Genomic DNA, 21,987 nt, shown 5'->3' with positions numbered 1-21,987 from the left:
CAAGGATCAACACCCACAATATGTTGCACAAAAGCGCTCTGGTCTGAAGTTCAGACTGCCACACATGCTTTTATGTTATATTATGAATATATAGCTATTGCATTTCCACATGGTCCTGTTTAATGTTTTATTTTATTTTTAATTGTGTTTCCACCAACTTGCTGACAGACACTCGATACGTCGTGTTTTGCATTCACCCTTAGGCAACAGGAAGCAGCATAATTAACTTTGTCACCACACACATTTGTGCCCAGGATTTCTGACTGAGGGTACTGGAAAGAGCATGGGCTATCTGAGTGCAGGGGGTAAACCCAGCCCATGACCGCCAATTCCCAAAACCACAGGTCTTGAAGAAAGGGATTTGCAATCAATACTTTCAGACAGAGGGCGCTGAGTTTCAAAGGCCGGTGCGCTTGCCCTGCCACACCGACCAGCACAGGGTTAATAATCCGAATCCAAGTGTTTATCCTCGGGCAGGCAGGGGTTAGTGTGCGCTGTAACAACAGGGCAAGGGGAAAGCACGCATTTTCTCCATCCAGAGGCAGACATCGGCAGGAGAAGGAGAAAGAGACCAGTCTTCCCTGCGGTCTCAGCCGAAACCAAGTGCTGGTGGTGATGGTAGTTTAACTTGCGGCTGAAGAGACAAAGTTAAAACGAAACAAAAGGAAAGGACGAGGATGGATCTGCCCAGTAAGCCTTGATAGCAGCATCTCGTTTTGTGGCCGCAATGAGTTTCGAGAGTCTTCTGTTTATTGTGGTCAAGTTGTAACTTTGATGCTTCATACTTACGCGACCATGAGTAAACGGGCACTTCTTGGTAAGGAAATATATCCGTATTGCTTTCCTTTTTTTTTTTTTTTTTTCTTGTTCTTTTTTTTTTTTAACAACATGAATTCACATAAGTATGAACTGTAACCTTGCTGTTTTGTGGATCTGATGACAAGGCTTCTATATATTTGTTGAATGTGTTCCTGCATCATTTACATGTACCACTTTTTGGTTCAAGTTGTATTCGTGCTACTAGTCCTGTAAAAAGGCTGCGTGTTTAAACGAGACGTCTGCTGCTTCTGCGTAGTGTCCATACAGATGTTTCCAGATACAAACGTGTTGCATTTAAATTATATCATGACCTTGCAAAGCTTGCTTCTCTGAATTCAGTCACAGTGGTGCAAGATAAATTACTGCGATTATTGAAGCCTCAGACTAGAAGTGGACATATTTAGTCCAGTTGATTGAAAATGGCTTGTGGGGCTTTCCATTGTTGGTTTTGGCATAGTAAATAATGGGCACTTTTGCGCGATGAAACCGTCCCTTACATCGCAGTTTTATAGTTCCAGCAGTTATTTTCATTGGCCCCAAAGACAGATGAATAAACCTTCCCTGTCAATAAAAAAGCTTCAGTATTTTTCCATGAATTAGACCGAGATCTGTTCTCTCTCCCTCTCTCTCTCTTACACACACACACACACACACACACACATTTTTCCAATAGAAAGGGGCACCTGAATTTCACAAGCGCATAACATTTTTTTTTTAATGTTATTCAATCAATCCATGCTGGAGGTGTTTTTCTGTGCTGGGGTACAGATTTGTGCACTGTTAACAATGCTTTGCAATGCTCCACTTAGATGCAGAAGTTGCCCTGCCATGCATCTGTAGGGCACTGGGGCTCAGAGGGAGAGAGACCCCTGCTGATATCAGTGAAGGTTAATAAAGGTTGGGGGTGCTGCCTGGCAGGGGTGCGTCATATTTGCTTTGACACGTATTCTTCTCATGCAAGATCTCCTTCCACCCAGCCACACCAATTCATTCTTCCACAGCTCTGGTTACTCAGAATTAGGAATGGTGTGGTTTTAGCTTGAAACACATTCTTGGCTATGCTATTGAAATAACTATAGACCCATACTGCTTTTTCTCAGTATTGTTGTACTAAACTGTTTATCTTCAGTTGCTCTTCCTTGAGGTAAAGGTACACCCCACACACACATTGAGTGATGCCCCTTGATTGATGGAATAAACAGTCAGTCCTCATGTAAAAATCAAGGATTCAGTAAAGTGGCATCTTTTGTTCACAAAAGCAAAGTACTTAGGTTCAGCTTTTGACTTTCAGAGAATACCATCTGCTGCTGGTTTAAGTGTCATTGCTACACTGAAAATAGAAAACAGGAAATTACACTCACACTGAAGGCAAGCTTCCTTATTAAGAGTGACAGCAGCACTCGCTGGCAAATAACAGAACATTAATAACATACTAAGTGAAAACATGAACAATTCTCAGCAAATCGAGCTCTGCTTTAAATTTTACATGGTTTCCAGGCATCTTGATTACATAAAAAATAATACTATAAAGCTAGAGAAGCTGGCAGTGATGGATCCCTGGAAACACTGAATTGATTGTACATCAGTGAGTTCGTGTGGGGGGAAGGAAATGTATGAGGCCACTGCTTGCTTAAATCGTTTTGGAACAAAACCCAGCGCTTGATGTATGAGCTTAATACTTCCATACAAGACAATATAGAACAATAGATATCTGACCATTGTACCCTTAAGGACATTAGCACATATAGATGAATTGTGACCTGAAAGTTTGGACTGTCCTCCACTTTCTTATTTAGAATAATTGTTTGATGCAAGAAACAATACGGTAGTATATTACATACTGTGTATCATGCAGTACAATGTGTGTGCAGTGAATGTGGAACAGTGCAGATACGTTTTGGATTCAGGTTTGATAGGAGCAGTTTGTATTGTCTACGATTCAGTCTAAACAGAAGGGGTTTGAGATTAAAAGTGGTGAGAGATGGAGCAAAATTGCAAAACTGATATTTGTGGGTAGCTAGGTTTGTGGGTTACACCACAATACACGGATGCTAGCAAAGGTTAGCTTCAGTTCCAGCATTTGTAGCTCACAGTGTAACAGGTTCACACTAGTATAATACCACTTTGGTCCTTAAGAGCCATGGCCCAGCGTGTTCTGTCACAGGTAACTTTACATAATTCCCCATTTAAAAGCTGGGAAAAGTGTGCATTTATTAAGTGAAAGGTCATTAGTTCTTTAACTTCAGTGTGTAGTACTGCTTATCTTTCGACAAATGACAAACTAGATCTGGATTACATTAAGACATTTACAAATGTTGGTGGCAAAATAAAAACTGAAGGTCAGGTGATACATTTGATCCTTAACGTTCCTTCTCCATGCTTCTGTCTCCAGGACACAGTGGTATGTAAGGAAAATGGGCAGCAGAGGAAAGTCCGAGGCTGGGCCCGGCGGCTGAGTCCAGCTCTAGAAGAATGCACTTGTCCCGGGTTGGAATAAGCAAGCTCTGCTTCCTGCTGTCCCTGGCCTTCTGTGCCTTCCTGCTGCTTTTGATCCCCAGCCTGCAGCCCCCACAGCACCCCATCGACGTCCCGCACCCTCGACCCCATGGCAGGACCACGGGGACGAGAGGGGGAGGGGCCAGCCAGCAGCAAGGCCGCTTGGGATATTTAGAACTCCCTGTCACAGCTCAGGTGACGGGCAATGACAGTTTGGTGCCGCCCAGTGGAAACGGAGAAATGAAGGATGGGGACACGGTAGAGGGAAACGCAGGTGGAGTGTTTAAAGCCCAAGGAGATGGACGAACAAGCCTGGTCACAGGTAAAAGGGAGACTGCGCAGTTTTTGGGTGACGACGGTCATCAGGGTAGACTCCCTCATCCTCGAGATCGTCTGGAGCTGGGAGACATATTTATCGCGGTGAAAACGACAAGGAAATACCACAAGTCTAGGGTGGACCTGCTGTTCCAGACCTGGATTTCCAGAGCCAAGGAGCAGGTAGCTACATTTGGTGACCTTTTGAAGTAGTAATCTTCTCTCTGCCCTGTCTAAACCCCTCGCCATTGCCTGCCCCCATTTTTCCTGTGCAGGCTTTTGCAGTTGCCCACACTATCAGTCACTCATGCATATTTCTTGGTAGACTGTCTGTCTCCATCTTAAGAAGAGACACTGAATTAAAACTGACGAAAGTACAAATCTATCGTGTTCAATGGCGCACCGATGCTTTTTAACAAGCAAGCAAAAATGTGCCTTCTGTGCCAAAGCCAAGGTCTTACCCCCCCTTCTAATAATCATGTGCAACCAACAGTTTGGAAACAATTTTGAATCCTTCTATGCCCTGAGATTGTGTTTCTTTCCAGAATATAAAACAACCCACAGCGCTTACGTAACATGAAGCTGATTACAACACACTCCCTAAATACAGAATCATTTGTTCTTTATTTGTAGTACATGCTGATTCAGCCAATTTCAGCACACTCATTTTCCACACTAGAATTATACATCATGAGATTACTGTTTATGTAACTTTATTTTGCATATATAGAGTATATATATTGGACTGTAAAACCAAATGGTGTGTGATTGTGTGTACGTTTTTTTTTTTAAAGGAAAATTATAGGGAGTATTTAAGCTTCTTTAGGTTTTAGAAGTGAGCAGCTCAACTGGTTAGTTTCAAGGTCGAACTTTATAGACCGACTCTTTAATTAGTCTTCTCTGCAAAAATCTTATCTGCTTTGAAATGTATTTGAAAAGAATGGAAGAAAGGTGGATTTGCTTTTTTCTGGAAAATACCTGTGGTTTTGCTCTTAAAGACTCTTAAAATCCAAGAGGTACTTCTTTGCCGCTTTCATCCAAAATGAACCGGGGAGTGGGGGATTTGAAAAGGTCAGCTCTTAAGGCCGACAAAAAAAGTGTGTTTGTAAAAGGAACTTCTAGTGAGAGCTGAAGGAAGTGCAGGAAAACATTTAGCCGACCAGAGTGTGGTGGCTGCTGACAGAGCACCACTAAAGCACTGGGCAGCCAGGAGACAGACGGTCACTGGGGAGGAAGTTCTCCGGGAATATGAAACTGCCAGCCACATGTGTGTCCCAACGTGCAGCACTGCTATGTTTGCTTAAGCCAAAGAATCTTGGCCTGCTCTTTAAAAGCACGGTATGTCAGCTGATGCAGCCCGTATGGTTTCCTTCAGAGTGTGCAGGAGCCTTTATCTGCTCCTCTGGGGGTTTACGTCCAAAATCTGCATCTCTCTGGAGGACTGAGCTGCTGCTACAAGGCTGCTGTTCCCACTCCTGTGCCTCGCAGCCCAGACCAAGATAGCCTGCTTTCCAGCCAGACCGATAAGCCTGATTTGAGATGTGAAATGCCTGCATTAGGAGATAGTGCTAGGGGGTTGTCATTGCTAGTAAGTTGTGGCTTCTCTCCAGCTTCAGTAGAACAGGAATAACATTATGTTCCACATCTGCAGCAAAGAGAAACAGAACATTCTGTACCAGGGAACCCGAGACGTCTGCTTTCCAGAAGTTCCAGATGGCTTTTTAGGGGCCGAGACAAAACGGAAAACCCTGTAGAGGTGTGGAGGAAACGAATACATCTTAAACTCATGTAACAGTGCATGGTCAAAACTGAGTTGAATATCGGAGGCTTATTATCATTATCATTATTTCAATGATGTTTAAAGAATGTAGGGCATCAAGCCCCTGAGAGTTGGCTAAGCCACAGCCTGGAGTCAGAGGCCACGTGTATTATTTCTGTATAACAACACTCGTAAAGCCACCTCCAGGCTTGAAGTGAGGCTTGTGTAGGTGCGTGTGAAGGAAGTGTGCCACGTGTGCATGTCTCATTTCAACGTTGAGGTCTGCATCTGGTTCCCAGCAGGGTAACACAATATGTTAAACATTCAGAACCGCTCTATATTAGTTTAAGGCAAAGGTGGTCCCTGTAGCTTTGAAATAAAGTCAGGCAGCAGTTGAGAATAGCAGCCGTTTTGAAGGGTGTGAATGGAGCTCTAGGCACACACATTGGATTATTTCCCAAAGTGGATTAAAATGGAAATACATGGAGCTCCTGTACAAGCGCAGGCTTTGTTTTCAGGTTGTTGTTTTAGCAAAATATGTAAATAATTCAAGAACTCCAGAAGTGGAGATAAAGAGTGTGCAAAAGGGAAATGATTAGAGCTAAATCAAAATTGTGATAAACTGCAGTTAATATGTAAGGAGTATATATTTGGTCAGTAGAATGGTTAAGATTGTTAAATGTTGATACATAATTCCACCCCCAAAATACACATTGGTATGGCAAAATTTAAGTCAGAGGGGTTTTATTTAATATAATAAAGGGCACTGAGTTTAGGAAATGGCTAACTCACTGTAAGCATAAGAAAGTACAGAGTTCTTAGAAAGGCCAAGGTTGAGTAAAGCCAGTGAATCAAGGCTCGATTGTATGAATGAATGGGCACTAACAAACCAGAAATGCACAAACAAATCATGAGGGGTAATTGATGGAGCCCAAATCAGAGAAGCCTGATCTAAGCTACACCTGTTAGCAGTGGAACAGTGGGCCACAATTAAATCACGAGACAGAGGGACATTAGGCACATTTACACTGCATTTGATCCGGATCAGAAATGGCAGTGTAAATGCCCCTATTCTCTTATCGGCGGCCATTAGAATTGTATGTTAACAAGGTACTGGGACAAACAAACAAGGCACATTGAAATGTAATCTGAGGCTATGGAAATCTGTGCAGTCTTTGCCTCATCCAGATCCCATACACTGTATGACAGCTGAATTTACTGCAAGAGAGATTTATCCCCCTTTGGCAATCCTCCCACTGTTGCTTTGGCTATATTTGATCAGCGAGTGCGTCTGGGTCCAGATGCCTGTGGTCTCTCTCTTTCTCTCTGCTCATGATAAATGTTTTTTTCTCAGAGCAAAGAAAAAAGGAAAGTCAGTGGAAAGTCCAGTTTTGTGAGCCAGAGAAGAGAGCACAACTGTTTGCTTTCCAGAGTGATTATGTCTGGGTATTGTTGTGGCAGACCTGTGGCAAGCCAACTCTGAAAGCTAACCTTCCTCCCCACCTCGGGAGACCTGCCTCCCTGCAGCCTGTGTAGAAAGGGCGTGGCTGCTCTTTTAACACCTAAAACACACTCCCTGTCCCAAAACAAAAGGAGTGGCGTTGTGCGTCAAGAGCTTAAACACAAAGCCTTCAGAACCTGGCTTGACTCTTCCTGAAAAGGGTGGAAGCAGCCACTTAGGACTCATTCAGTCTCTTTTGTCCTTTTTTTCCCCAGACCTTTATTTTCACAGACGGAGAGGACAAGGAGCTCAGAATGAAAGCAGGTAATACAATTGGCCTTAAGGACTATGTGAACTCGCTAGCTTACCATAGCTTAAAGGTTAACAAAAAGAATTGTCATTTACAGATATTGAGTGGTAATTTGGAATACAAGTTTTGAAATATAAATGTAATTGTATACAATCTCACACAGGCCACATTAGCAGGACTACTTTAACACAAGGCACACATTCTCCCTTATTAACTGACAATCAGTCACATCAGTCACATCAGTAGGGTCCTCTCTGATAGGGCTGCGTTTGTTTTTCCAGGAGACAACATGATCAACACCAACTGCTCGGCAGCGCACACTCGGCAGGCCTTGTGCTGTAAGATGTCAGTGGAGTACGACAAGTTCATCGAGTCGCAGAGGAAGTGAGTGTGGTCATCTCACCTCAGCGCGCTGGGCTGTCAACCAGCATCACCCCCGCAGGACCTCTTACATCAAAATAACTACACATGAGGCAGCACAGCTCCAGAACAACAGCCCTAGAAACAAAAATACTTACATGAAGGACTTGATTAACCAACCCAGAGTAAAGTGTTTTCAGTTCATTCGCTCTGCTGTTTAGCCAGAAATGCCAAGATCGTAATGTTTGTTTTTAAATTCCATCCAACAGGGAAAAAAAAAGGATGCACATCCAAGCTTATGAGTATTATCATGTTCCTTTTACCTTAAACATCTTAAAGCATGTATTGAGCATAATTGTCCTGTGTCTGAGTGGTATCATTTCAAGCACACGTCAATCATATGGTATGTGAGCAGTGTGTGTCTGTTTGCAGGTGGTTCTGCCATGTGGATGATGACAACTACGTGATCCTGCCCAGTCTGCTGCGACTCCTGTCATCCTACTCCCACACCCAGGACATCTACCTGGGTCGGCCCAGCCTGGACCACCCGATCGAGGCTGCGGAGAGGGTCAAGAGCGATGGATCGGTGAGCTACTGCTGCATTTTATGAAGGGTCTGTCATATTATACACTTGGGGACAGCAAAGCAGCCTGAGTGTCTTTTCTATTTAGATTTTTTTATTTTATACTCACTCATTCATATCCGTCATCTGTAGAGCAGAACCAGCAATGGCTTCTGCCTGCATTGTGGTGCAGAGATCTGTATCTGTGCTCTGTGTGTGTCTGCACTATTGTGGCGGTGTAAAATGTGGGTGGCTGCAGTCTTTCAGGCTGCTATGCATCATATTTATATAACTTAAGGTGTAATTTACATGATTATGTGAGACAAGTCAGACCTATATTAGTAATTTAGTAGTGTATTATCCTGTAAAATTGCACTGATTCAGTGTAACATTTGTATTGTATTGTATTGTTTATTCTGATTTCCCCTATGCCTCCTTTTCCTTAGCTCTTAACGATTCCTGCACTTACTAGCTTTTACTATCTACGATGTAGGACTTGTATTGTTTACTGTATATTTCCTATACACTTGTGTAAATTGGAATTTCTAAATTTCATTATGCTTTGAACTGTACTGTATTATTGCACTTTGTATTGCTCTTATGTTTTGTATATATAAATTGTTTTGTTATGTAACAAAACATATAGAAGACAAAGCTAATGCAATATGTTGAGCAAAAATACAGTACAAGAAAGTTCTTCCTTATTCTATTTATTCAAGAGTCATTCCTGTCCTAAGAGTGTGAGTGTGTGTGCGAACATTGCGACTCTGACCTACTCTTTGCCTGTGTCCCACAGACATCTGTGAAGTTCTGGTTTGCCACAGGAGGTGCAGGGTTCTGCATCAGCCGGGGTCTGGCGCTCAAAATGAGCCCCTGGGCCAGGTGAGAGGGGGCTTAAACCAAAGATGACTGAATGCCTTGTCTGCGAGTTCAAGACTTGCATCTTATTCTCTTATTTTAACACATTGCTAACATCAGTGGCCTTCTGCTGCTTGTTTGGCAAGCTGTACTTGAAATATAAGAATCACTGCTTTCAACCAGTATTATAACACTCTTTTACTTTTACTTTTTTGTGGCATTTGGAAGAAAAATACTGTTTATTAGGTTAAGTATTTTACATTACGTAAATAAAAACAATTCAATTTTTAATACTTGTGATTAAAATCATTAAAATGTCAGTCCTTAAAATCACTTAAAATTTTTAAAATCTTTGTGATTTTAACAAAAACTAAAACAATTAACTTTAAAATAAACGTGCTCAAATCAACAAAACAAACGTGATAAAAGCAAAAACTGCACACCAACAAAAGGGTCAAATACATTGAAAATAACTGAAAATGCATTGAACAAAATAAAGAAACAATTAAAAAGTAAAAAATAAAAAACAAACAAAAAAGGTCCAATGCATTTTAAATTAAACCCAGTCTTTAACAGCTTTTCACCCTTTTAACCACAACACATTCACTGAACTCAAATATAGGACAATGAGGAGGCTATGATCAGTGGCAGCCCAGCAGGCTAGACCATTCACAATATCATTTTCACCCACTGCAGCCTGGGAAACTTTATCAGCACGGCAGAGAAGATTCGTCTCCCTGACGACTGCACCATTGGTTACATCATCGAAGCTCTGCTGGAGGTCGCCATGACACATACTCGTCTCTTCCACTCCCACCTGGAGAACCTGCAGAGGCTGCCCACCGACACCGTGCTCAGACAGGTCAGACTGGGGTCTCATTCACAAAGAAAGGCCCGGGATTTGGTGTACAGCCCATGCAGCATTAAATTGGCAGTGTGTGAGTGAGGACTGTGTCAATCTTACAGGTGACCCTGAGCTACGGTGGCTATGAGAACCGAAGGAACGTGGTCAGTATTGGTGGATCTTTCTCTCTGGCAGAGGACCCCTCAAGGTAAAGGCACAGTACTATCACACGTACACGCACAACCACACAGCAGATACTGACACCGAACACTGCAGCACAGAAACGGAGCGCAGGGACTGGTCTAAAGCACTTAACTGTTACCTAAAGTGCACAATGCACTCATTCCAAATACAGAAGCTATCTCTAACCTGAAATTATAGTACATTGTACAAGGAGATCCCAAGTCATAAATAGTTGAGATTTAAGTTGGGAGTCAATTGCAATATGCATTAGGAACACTTTAAAGACCCCCAGCACACATCCCACACTGATATTTGTCTTTCACACACCCCACGAATCAGGTTGTTCAAGCACATCCCTCTGCCTTTCTAGGTTCAAGACCGTCCACTGCCTTCTCTTCCCGGATACAGAATGGTGTCCCCGCAAAAAGCTCCCCTGACCCCCGGCCTCTATTGCTAACCCGACCCCGTCACCTAGCCCTCTTCCCCTGGACACCTGTGCAGCAGGAGACTCGCAGAGCTGTCAGGTCAGGCTTGGGGGGCCTTGTTGCTGGAAACTGCTCTGCTGCTCTCTGGCCTTTCTCCAGAGCTCCCACTCCGACACGGTCTCAGCCGCGGTCCTCAGAGCACACTGCTGGGAACACGGTGCGGCAGCTAACGGTGATGCACTGCACTTTGCCTTTGACTTTTATTTTGTTTTGTTATTGATGCATCTCCTTCATCTCAGTGACTTCACTGCACAATATCTGAACACAGAGGGAGAAGAAAAGGTACTTCTGTGAAGATCTTGGTCCAGATGTAATATTAATTTATTGAAAGAGTCTCGAGATCACAGTGCTGCTTTTATTTTTTATTTTTTTAGCACAACAGCCAATGAGGTCAGAAGTAAACATTCTCAGCAGGAGAAAATGTAACCATAGAAGTAAAACAAAGACCGCTCAGAACCCGGTCATCTGTGGCTATTTCACAATGAAGACAGTGTTGTTCCTTTCCTTTGTCATTGTTCTTGTTGCTAAATAATTCCCATTCTTAATTGCTGAAGACTCCAATAACAGAAAACATTATTCAGAGACGCATCCATTTTGACCGGAGAGACACCGTTCTCTGCCTTAAAACTGATTCAGTTCCTGCAACAGAAAATATTGAATTAAGTTATTTCATTTAAGATTTTATTTCAGCATATGAAGACTGAAATGGTTTTGTTTTTTCTCCCATTTAAAAGAAATGGTGCTAATAATATTTCCCTGGGAGAAAATAAAAGCTTAATAATTTATGCCCCTAACCATAAAATACAGAGCAGGCCAGGACTGGCTTGTTATTTCCATGGTTATTACAGGGCATTGACAGAAATGAACTATATACATGTATTCATGTTTGTTTTCCTCTGTATAATTTTCCAAGCCAGTCTGTATTCTTCTTCTTGCAGTTCTAGCATGTTGCCTTGACTCAATCTCCATGTGCTCTAGAGCTCCCTTTGAAGGAGTCTACACACCAGAACTAAACTTCCCTGACTCCTCACTGCCGGCCAGTGGAGTGAAATGTCTCTTTCACACCTAGCTTGACTGTTTCTTTGTTTTTATTCTTTGCTATGATTTAAGATGTTTTCTTCCTATGAATAAAGCATGCTGCCGAATACGTGAAAACCAAACTGGTGGCAAATCTCTGTTCTGGTCCGCTATTTACCTGTGTAACTGGGCATTGTGGAGCTCTCACACCCTCTTCTGTTGGCACAAACGGTCACCCCCAGGGGTGGGCCTCCTGTTAGGAGGAAACAGGGAAAGAGAGAGGAATTCCCAACTCATGCAATACCGTAAAGAGATTATATATTTAGGGGAGGGAAACCGTAGCGCAAGGAAAGAGAACAGCCACACAACTGTGGTGTGCTTTTCACATATATGAAGCAATAACTGCAGAGAGAGAGATGGACGTCATTCTCACTGGGAGTGGAATTACATTGCACTGTTCTTTTCAGTCCCCGTGTTGAGAGGGATCAGCACAGCAGAGCAAGCAATTAAGAATAAAGCGTTGCACCATGGCTTGCTTCAGCGGTTTATGGAGTATATCTGTCATTCTTTTTTTACATTTTTCTAACAGACCCCTCCAGCTCCTCCTGGCACTCAGCAGCTGGGGGAGATTGCCTCTGCATTAGTGCAAGCTGATATCTTGAAGGGGATTGCATACTTTCATCACATATGTTCAGCAACTCATCAGCTTATGTATCACCTTGTAACTGCTTCAAGCAAAGCACAATGTGTATTGCTACATTTTTCAGAACACTATTTGATCTTTAATGCTACATAATGCAAAAAGAAAACAAACAAGAACGAAAATCTCAACAACTTAAAACAAACCTATAGAAAACTAAAAGAGAAAGAGCTGCCAACTAAACTGACTAAGCTAATCTGCTAATTGTCTTCCCTTGTGGATTTTGTTAATAGTGGAAAAACTGTATTTAATTACAGCAGCATTGCCAAAGAGCAAGTCTGAGCCCACGGAAGCCTGGCAGAGGAGGAGAAGTTGCCTGCCGGCTCCGTGGTGCAGCAGTGGCACCGGTAACCAGCCAAACACTGTGTCCAGAATAAAAAACACAAGTGCTCACCATGGCGACACGGCATCATTCACTCTCACTGTTTAAACTCCGGAGAGAAAACAATAGCGGAGAGTGGTACTGTTGTTACCAGACATACTGTCGCTTGGACCAAACATGTTGCACAGGAAATAAAACTCTTAAAAAGCTGCATGCACAGTTCTTTGGGGAGTTATAAAAGTTATATAATTTATGCTTGTTGGATAGTTTTCTCGTTATTATAAGGGAAATGGCAATACCATTTGGAAGACTTTTCGGAATCTTCCTAACAAAATCTGTAAAACAAATAACGGGTTGTAAGCTGCAGGGGTACATTTTTCCAAGTTTTGACTAAGAGCGAGTGGTTAGTGAAATTGGAGTGGAGCAGTACATATGCATGGAAATGTGGCCAAAGTCTGTATAAGTATATATGCAAAAATCTCCTATATAATTAAAGTTTCCTTCTTGTGAACTTAGTCCCTTGGCTCCTCTCAGAGGCTGGCCAACATGAAAATAATTTAAAAGCAATCATGTGTATTTGAATGTTAATTTCCTGTGTGTGTGGCTTACGACATTCTACATGTTCATATTTATTGCAACCCTGAAAATGCTAATACGGCAGTTTCACTTCACTGCAGGATGCCATCTGGTGCAGCACGAACCCATTTTTAGAGCGTCATAACACAACCCTGACATTTCTGGCCTTACTGTACTAAAAACACAAGTTACGGTCCAGATCTCACCTACTCCCAGCTCACATAGGGGTGTTACAGTGTTCCTCTTCCCAAACAAAGGCTGAAGCCTGTGTCTCCCCCCACCCCCGCCACTCTCGCAGAGCTTGAACATGGGAGAACACAATAGTTTGCAAACCTCACACTGCCTGTCACATGTATGCTATTACATTTGCCAATTAATCGCTCAGACATCTGGTATGATCATGTGCAGATGCAAGTATAACTACAATCCATTTTGATAATTAAAAAGAAAAGAAAGTGCATGTGGACAGAAGACCATTAGTCATAAGCTAATTTGTGATCCGAACTGCACTTTCTGCCAGCATCAGTGATTTCATACATCACAGTGGAGTTCATAGGGCTCTGAAACTGATAGATGGGGTTGCGTCCTTTGTGTGATGAGTTGAAGGCAACAGCCTGTTTTAGCAACTGGTCGGAACATTAATTTGCGCCCCCAGACCTGATATCATAGCACAGCAGCTTCGCGCAGCTTTACATAATGAGCATAACATTCACTTTCTCAGACTCTGCATCTTTCCCACAGGAACGTGGAAAACACTCATTACAGTCCTGAGGTTTCAGTTCTTTTTGGATGACATAATTAGGGGAATTAGTGGTGTTAATGAGGTCAAAGCAGTCTACCATGGATGCTTGCTTGCATACTGTAAATCCTGCTAGAGTAAAGAAGGGGAAAATACATCCACCCCCCAAATCCAAACAATCCTGGGAACAATAACAGATCTCATATCTGTCCACGAACAAGAATGCTTCCTTTTAGAAAGTAAGGTCACTTACAGCACATTATTACCAAATCACCATACCATAAGAAACAATTGTGGTTAACCCATGGTGTTCAGAAAACTGACCACTGAGTGTCTTTTTAAAACTAGCCTTTACATAATTCGTACAGTTGGCCAAAAAAACAAAGGGGGAAAAAATCCGATTACTTTTTCCTAGGTTTCCTTTGAATGGTCAGTATTAACCAGTAACAGGGGATCTGCGGATCTGTGAATATTCAACTTTCCTGTTTTTCTTCCTGTGTGAACTTCGCTCGCAATTTTAAAAGCTCCGGAGATTTTCCTGATTACAAATATTCATCGATATCAATCGCCTGGAAACGAATTTGTGTGGGTAGATATGAAACCAAAGTATCATTAGTTAAATGTGTAAATCGTACTTTACGGTTGATTGTATTTCTTCACGTAGTATGTAAGCAAGGAACTAAGACTACGAACAAAATGGAGTTAGGCTATTTTTCGCAATGCATTTTTCTTTTTTGCATGTGCTGTTTACGATCGTAGGGTTCACATCTGTCTTGTGTTTTGGCAACGCTGTTATTTCAGACGACTCGCCGTTTTGCTGTGGGGTTTTCTGGGCTTTCGCGCAGACATGGAGATTAAATTCAGCGGCAAACGGGCCCTGGTCACTGGCGCTGGCAAAGGTAAATTTGTACTTCAAGGCCACCGTAGGTAAGGCTGGCAAAGGTTAGGTCGTGTTCTTGTAGCGCATATTTCCGCAGTTCTGCGCAGATGTGCAGAATTCCAGCGATCCCGTTGGTGGAGCCACGCAGATCCGCGCAGAACTGCGGAAAACTACGGCGCACAGACACGACCTTAGTTTATTATAGATGCACAGCGACACCGCTTGGTATGCAGTAGGCTTCTAGTACTGCATGAGTTATTAGTGTTATAAAATTGATTACACATTTCCAAAACACTTACAAAAATAGAATACTGTGAAGCATTTTTTTAAACATTATTTCCCCCATGAACTTAAAAGGGCCTAACAGTGTGAATCTGTTTATTGGATGCTTAAATATGGAATATTTATGTAAATACCACCCACACAATTCTCTCGTTATGCATCATAATCCATCGTTATCATGTAAAAGTAAAACTGTACAAGTTTCCTATTAGTCATTTATTCCACACAACAAGTTTGACATTGGATTCATGTGTAAATATTATGCATAATGTTAACGCATATGTCATTGTGGAGAAATCAATGAATACTGTTGCAGGCATAGGCCGGGCCACAGCGCTGGCTCTTGTGCACGGCGGGGCAGAGGTGGTCGCCGTCACCCGCACCCAGGATGATCTGGACAGCCTTGTCAAAGAGGTACTGCTTTCACACCACATTATTTATTTATTTATTACTTAAAATCCACTACACTGCATCTTAAGCCCTCCCTCTAAATTAAAGATCCATCTGTTTCCCTGTATTGAGAAGCTGTAGTTTTCCACAGCATGATTGGCATACCTGCCACATGTGCATGTCATGTGTGTGCATCAGTGTGAGTTGGTAATGTGTGTGAAGTACCTTCGAGACATGCTGTATGTGCATGTTGTTCCAGTGTCCTGCAATCCAGCCCGTCTGTGTGGATCTCTCTGACTGGGACGCCACTGCCAAAGCCCTGAAGAGTATCGGCCCAGTGGACCTGCTGGTGAACAACGCAGCCTGTGCCATATTGCAGCCCTTCCTAGAGGTTACCCCTGAGGCGTTCGATAAGTAAATACTGTACAGGCCTACCACACAGTTGAATGTGGGCAGGGACATGCAGGTACCAAGTGTAGGTGCCATATTGCAGGGCTTACAACCTTCTCATCACTGAAAGCTTTCTAGTCACAGTTTTTACCTTTATTGGAAACAAATCCTGTCCTCAAGGGTTGCTGTCCAGCATTTTGTTCTTTGTCTGCTGCCTATTAATACGGCAGGCTATAGGGCTAGAGACGGTGTTCAATCACCTTGGTTATGTAGCTTGCGGGATCAGATGCAACTTATTTTGAGTCTAAAGAGATTGAATGCCAAGGCTCTCCACTGAATTTGAAGATTAAAATTGTCCAAGAGACTCCCGACTGCCACCTACTGGTGTGCTGTGAGTAGAGCACCCCACCGGCCTCAGTCTCTCCCTGCTCTCGATTCTAGTTGACAGCACAGAAGAATTAACCTGTGAAACAGAAAATACACCACCGTTTGTTTCGAGAGGAAAAAGGTTTTCAGAGGGGCATGAGTCCCCTCCTTTTAAAGTATGTAAAAAGACAATGGGCATTCTGCACTCAAAGGAGGCCTTTATTAGGCACCAAAACCACAGGCCTGTTCTTGGTTTTTATGCATTTGTGTCCAGTGTAAAACATCTTAGACATTTATACTTTAAAATCATTTTAAATGTACTTATCTCCCATTTAATCTAATACTTTCAGAGCCTTCAATGTCAATGTGAAAGCAGCCCTGCACGTGGCTCAGGTAAGAGTTGAACATTTGAGACGCCTGCTGCCTTTTTTGTTTTGTTAGTTTTTTTGACCAATGCTGCCTGGATGGTGTTTGTGCAGATAGTGGCTCGGGGAATGAAGGCCAGAGGATCGGGAGGCTCCATTGTCAATGTTTCCAGCCAGGCATCGCAGAGTGCTCTGAAAGACCACACTGTCTACTGTAAGTCTCAGTCACGCCTCACTGGCACAGATCTGTCCTCTTCAGCTATATTGTGCTTTATGAAATGTAATTGACTATTCTGTCCTTATACTGGCTTGGGAAATAAATCTTTGCCTGTACAGTTTAAAGCATAAAATTACCAGAATAAATTACTGTTGATTTTTCGTAGGTGCCACCAAAAGTGCTCTGGATATGTTGACCAAGGTGATGGCCCTTGAGCTGGGGCCTGATCAGGTAGTGTACAGGAATTCTCTGATTATTCACAGATTATTCTGGATTTCTGTTTTTAACCAGCAAACTGATTTGGCATGTCAAAATATGAGCTATGGTATAGAAAAAGTAAATAAAATAAATCAGCTTATGGTTGTCACCTTCTTTGGGGCAAAGGCCATTAGCAGATACTGTTCTGCTTCCAACGTATTCTGTGGAGAAAGTTTGGCATGACGTAATTTAGCAATTTCTCTTCCATGTCCCGTAACCTGGCATGTCTCCTCGTCCGCTGCAGTGAGGAGTGGTGGATCTCAGTTGGTCACAGTCAGTTTCTCTCTTGTTCTGCCTCAGATCCGGGTGAACTCCATTAACCCCACGGTGGTGATGACTGACATGGGGCGGATAGGCTGGAGCAACCCTGAGAAGGCCAAGGCGATGACATCACGCATCCCAATGGGGAGATTTGCAGGTCAGCTGCTCCCCACTCAAGCACTGAGTGCCACTGAGTGCACTTACCATGTAGGGGAAACCTTGATCCTTTTGTATCACTCCAGATTGCCAAAAGAGTTTGACAGCATTGAAACAGGAAAACTTATTGCTCCCCACCTCCCTCAGGTAATTTGCTCTATGCATGTTGTGCTGATGTCCACATTTTCAAAGCCCCCCGATGTGAGAAAAGGGATAGTGCTCAGTGGTACAACCTTTCCTTCCTTCCTGGCAGACACAGCATTTTGTGGTCATTCCCTCTCCAGTGGTATTTTTCAGGATATCCTCTAGTGGCATGTACATGCTCGGCCTAAGAACAGGGCAGAAAAATGAGCTGGTGGAGACTAGTCACTGGCTTACAGGTACCAGCTGTCCCTGGACCACAGCCCCTGACATGGCCTGTCTCCCTCTCCCTCTATCTTTCTCCAGAGGTTGAAGATGTAGTGAACTCCATCCTGTTCCTCCTCAGTGACAAGAGTGCCATGACAAATGGGGTCATACTACCAGTGGATGGTGGGTTTCTGGCCTGCTGATTGCCATACTCAACCCTGCTGTCCACTCCTCCCATTACGGTGAGCGTGACTTCTTTCTGTCGGTTTGTCTTTTGATGTGCACTCTTGGCTTAGCGATTAGTCTTTTACAGGACTTGGCTCAGCAATAGTGCTCAAATCTTGGTTGTAAAAACCTACAGTAAAGCCCTCTTTCCCCACCCTCTAGATGTTTGGAGTATTTCATCATTAACCTGAATGCAACGCTGCCATCTGTGGAACCCTTGGAGCACAGAGCAGAGAGGCCTTTGATTCTGGGATTCTGCCAGCAGAGTGGAACAGGTTAAGACAGCCCAGATAAAAATCTGTTACTGTTCTAAAAAACAAATGTAAATACAATCAAATAATAATAATAATAAAACATAACAGTGATTCTATATAGTAATTGAGTTTTGATTTTACAGTGGTTTATGGGTTTTTACATCTTTCAGTTTTGGGTCTTGGTACATACCTGTTATCTGCATAGGTAAAGTTGTAGATAAAGCAACACTGCTGCTTGTTCCTGGGCCCAAATAGAGATCATGTCCCACACTAATATGCATTTATTTAATCTGGATGATTGCTTCCATCAGATGTTTCCATTGCTGGGGAATATTGAGGATCCGCGGAGGCTTTTTGTTTTGCTTTACTATTCCAAATTGCAATGAACAGTGTATCAAGCACATGCAGGTAATTACTAAGGGCTAATGTAACTCTCATCTGACAAGTTGCAGAAATTAATTTGTTCACTTATCTACACTCAATCTCAATGACAGATGGGAGACAAAACTGTACTTACATGATAGAAAAGCAGTGGGTAGAACAGTCTGCACATCTGACTTGAGGATTTAATCAACAAATCAATGTGAAATGTACAGTAAACAGTGATAATGTACAGTGCCGCTTGACTGATTCCATTAATGATCCCATTATAAATCACATGAGTAACCAGGCAATCATACCGCATCATTTCCAAACATGCTTAGAACTCTTATATGTATAGATGTCATCCCGTGCAGAGTGTTATCAGTATTTAAAAATTCTTTAGTTGCCAACGACGTTTCAGTTTTTAATCGTTTTGTTAAATTTACCAGCATGAAAACACAACACAGATCGGTTTCTGTAGGATCCTGGACCAAAACATTTTTGACAGAGAAAGGGGGTTGATTGTTAAATGAAAATAGAAGAAAATGAAGAATAAATACATACATGAAAATTCACTGTAAAGATATTTGAGAGTCTAATCCTTAGGTGTGTGATTTATAATAAGTTAGTAAGTTCTGTTAAACGTGTCTCTAATTGTTTAAGACGTCTCTTATCTTTGCAGTCCTCTCATCCACATTACCCAATATTACATCTCTTGTATAATAAGAGACACCCTTAACACTAACTATTCACTTGAAAAGAAAGAAGATAGAAAGGAACAAGTTACCTTTTCAGTAGATCTTATCAGTTTCAGCAGTTTGGTTCCAGTGGCTCATGTAGCTCTTGTTGGACAGACTCTGCATATTGATCCCTACTTCCTCTGCTCTGCCTGTTGCCACTAATCTGTACACCCTGGAATTGTGATACTTTACCCAGGCAAACCCTGTTAAAACTGAGGAGCGGCTGCAGAGAAACAAAACATACACCAACACATACACACAGTACTCCACATAGAACACCTGATAACAAAAAGCCAGGCCTCCAACAAAATCAGTGCTTTTCCAAACAGCATTGTAAAACGTGTTCAAATATAGACAGAGACAGTTGATTGTCAAATAAAAATAGAAACGAAAATTCACAATACTATTTGTGAGGTGTGTGATTTATACGTTAGTAAGTCGTGTTAAGAGTGTATCTTATTGTACAAGCCAATATTATGCAATATAATGACAATATAAGCCAAACTATAACTAATATTCTGTCTTTCACAAATAACCAGTTAAAACCCTAACCACCCCCCCCACCCCAAAAACCTGTCTCAGTCATGTTGAGTGAAAATATCCCTGGTTTCAACTTTACCAATTTCTCAGTAAGACAAAATAAATCACCGATTGGCAAAAACATTGCTTTAGTTATAAGTTCATATTTATTATACAAAATTGATTTTTTTTAATTTTTATTTTTTTCCCACAATACTCTTTTATGACATGAATAGTAATAAAAAATAAAGAGACAGACAATCGAACAAACAAACGTAAAACGCATCTTGAAGGAGTTATGCAATCTCGCCAGAGCCACCTTGGAAATGGACGAGATTTCAGACAAACAACAGGCGCTATCCACAGGTTCCAAATAGTTTCCATGCAGTTCAAGAATTCTGACGCTTTAACTGTGACACAACCAGACCCTAGTCTCTGAGCATGCTCAGATGCACCTTGTATCAACTGGATGCAGTTGCTATGCCAACAGAGCTGGCCGAGATTATACAAATCTGTAATGCTACTGCTGAACACCAGAGGGAGACAAATTGTCAATGCAGCATTAAACCCTAGGCACCTCTCTCTAGGTGTATATTTAAGTACCCTGGTTCAATGGAGTTGTTTCTAAGACGCTAAGAGAAGCAAAGCAAAGGGAGACCCAAGCATCCTCACACCAGAGTCTGAATGTTGTCTTTAAAATTAAAAATGGAAAAAGGTACTTCTTTAGATACATACAAATAATTTTATTCATTTATTAATGCATACCTCTTCTAAAATGTTAAATGATTTGTTTATACACTAGTTTGGAAATGTAGGTGTCTTTTTGGCAGCAATTAAGAGACCAATAAAGTGTGTGTTTTCTTCTCTTTTTTTAATGTTATGGTTTTTCAATATCCTTTTCTCTGTATTGTTCTTGTCAATGGTTATTTCGTAAAGTCAAGTGGATTATCAAATATGCAATAATACAGGTACAGGTCACTAGAGCAACCCCACACGCACGCACGCACGCACACACACATGCACACAAACCAAGACAGAAGGACGTACAGGGAGTCAAATGGGGAAGAGAAATAATTAAGACTGGGTGCCCATGCCAGCCCAAACGTAAGTGAAGAGGCTTTTTCTTCAGGCAATAGGGTTCTGCGGTTTTTACATTTGGCATGCTAGTCCCCCAATACTACTTCACAACGGCACATTTTCAGCATTTTTCAAACATTTTATTTCCCTCTAAGATGGTGCAGGGCCCCCGAACAGTAAACAGGGTTCGTCTAAACCGAGGCAAGCAGGGCAGACCTTTGAGAAGAAGATGAAAGGATGCACAGAGGTTTCAAGGAGTATACAGGAAGGCCAAAAACGAATCCTCTCTAATAACAGGGCAGTTGTTTATATGTGGGCCTCTAGTTAGGGGTAGAGAAAAATAAGTGTCTGGTAAATTAATGATAATATCTTTATCTAAATCATACCCAAAAAAGATTAGTTGTATTGAATCCACATGCTAAAAAAATTATTTGTTTTTCACTTTGAGAAAAGTAAAAAACAAAACAAAAACTGAAGAACTAGGAACTTCTTTTCACAGGAGCCATGTTAGAACGAAGCAAGCTATGCAATGAAGGCTGAAGTGTTTTTCTACAACTGCTTAAAATAATCAATAGCCTAACCAACGTCTGAAGCCATCCATAGTTTAGCACGTTTCACATTTTTGAAGGAAATTTGTTCATTCAGTTTTATATGTTCTTTCTCCCAAAATGTACCTGCAGTAGCAGTTACTATATAGAAGCACAGACCATCTTACTGTGAACTGGGAAAAGGGACACAGAAATGTGTGCATTATGGGCTCCTAGTCCAATTGCCCCTGTGCTAGGATTTGTTTTCCATGCACGGTAAAGGTCATATGACATTCTCAACATACAGACTGCCCTTTCTTCAAATAATTTTCTGGTTTCTACTAGGTGAGTGTCTATTGTTTACTCCAGCCCCGCGGTGTAGACTCAAAGCTTTTCACAACAGAAGTGTACACTGTCACATCTTTCAAACATTCACAAAACCATATATAAAAAAAAAAAAAAAAAAAAAACACCTGCAAAATAGCTAGCCATGTCCGCACTGCAACAATGCCACCAAAATCAACTCTGAAAATCAGGTCTTCAAAGAAAAGGGGATGGGGAGGAGGGGAGATTGGGGAGGGGG

The 21,987-nt window shown here is 42.0% G+C and overlaps 2 protein-coding genes across 3 annotated transcripts; both read left to right on the top strand.

The window, feature by feature from the left end:
* Positions 1 to 278: 278 nt before the first annotated feature.
* On the top strand, positions 279 to 11,592 carry rfng (RFNG O-fucosylpeptide 3-beta-N-acetylglucosaminyltransferase). The gene is made up of 9 exons (XM_066704615.1): positions 279 to 817; positions 3,212 to 3,813; positions 7,106 to 7,154; positions 7,422 to 7,524; positions 7,933 to 8,086; positions 8,859 to 8,944; positions 9,617 to 9,782; positions 9,887 to 9,972; positions 10,318 to 11,592. The coding sequence occupies exons 2-9, from the start codon at positions 3,292 to 3,294 to the stop codon at positions 10,382 to 10,384; spliced, it is 1,233 nt and encodes a 410-aa protein (XP_066560712.1). The 5' UTR covers positions 279 to 817; positions 3,212 to 3,291; the 3' UTR covers positions 10,385 to 11,592.
* A 1,957-nt stretch (positions 11,593 to 13,549) lies between these two features.
* On the top strand, positions 13,550 to 20,668 carry dcxr (dicarbonyl/L-xylulose reductase). 2 transcript variants are annotated; one of them, XM_066704618.1, is made up of 10 exons: positions 13,550 to 14,375; positions 14,588 to 14,685; positions 15,265 to 15,362; positions 15,598 to 15,752; positions 16,445 to 16,487; positions 16,574 to 16,673; positions 16,843 to 16,907; positions 17,235 to 17,352; positions 17,799 to 17,941; positions 18,087 to 20,668. In XM_066704618.1, the coding sequence occupies exons 2-9, from the start codon at positions 14,634 to 14,636 to the stop codon at positions 17,900 to 17,902; spliced, it is 735 nt and encodes a 244-aa protein (XP_066560715.1). In that variant the 5' UTR covers positions 13,550 to 14,375; positions 14,588 to 14,633; the 3' UTR covers positions 17,903 to 17,941; positions 18,087 to 20,668. The 2 variants fall into 2 exon arrangements, with proteins under 2 accessions (XP_066560715.1, XP_066560714.1); XM_066704617.1 differs by having other exon boundaries at positions 13,559 to 14,371.
* The last annotated feature ends 1,319 nt before the right edge of the window (positions 20,669 to 21,987 follow it).

The sequence above is a fragment of the Amia ocellicauda genome, chromosome 5, assembly GCF_036373705.1.
Source record: "Amia ocellicauda isolate fAmiCal2 chromosome 5, fAmiCal2.hap1, whole genome shotgun sequence".
Classification (NCBI taxonomy): Eukaryota; Metazoa; Chordata; class Actinopteri; order Amiiformes; family Amiidae; genus Amia; species Amia ocellicauda.
Note: the sequence above shows the minus strand (reverse complement) of the source record. Positions and strands in the feature narration are given on the sequence as shown.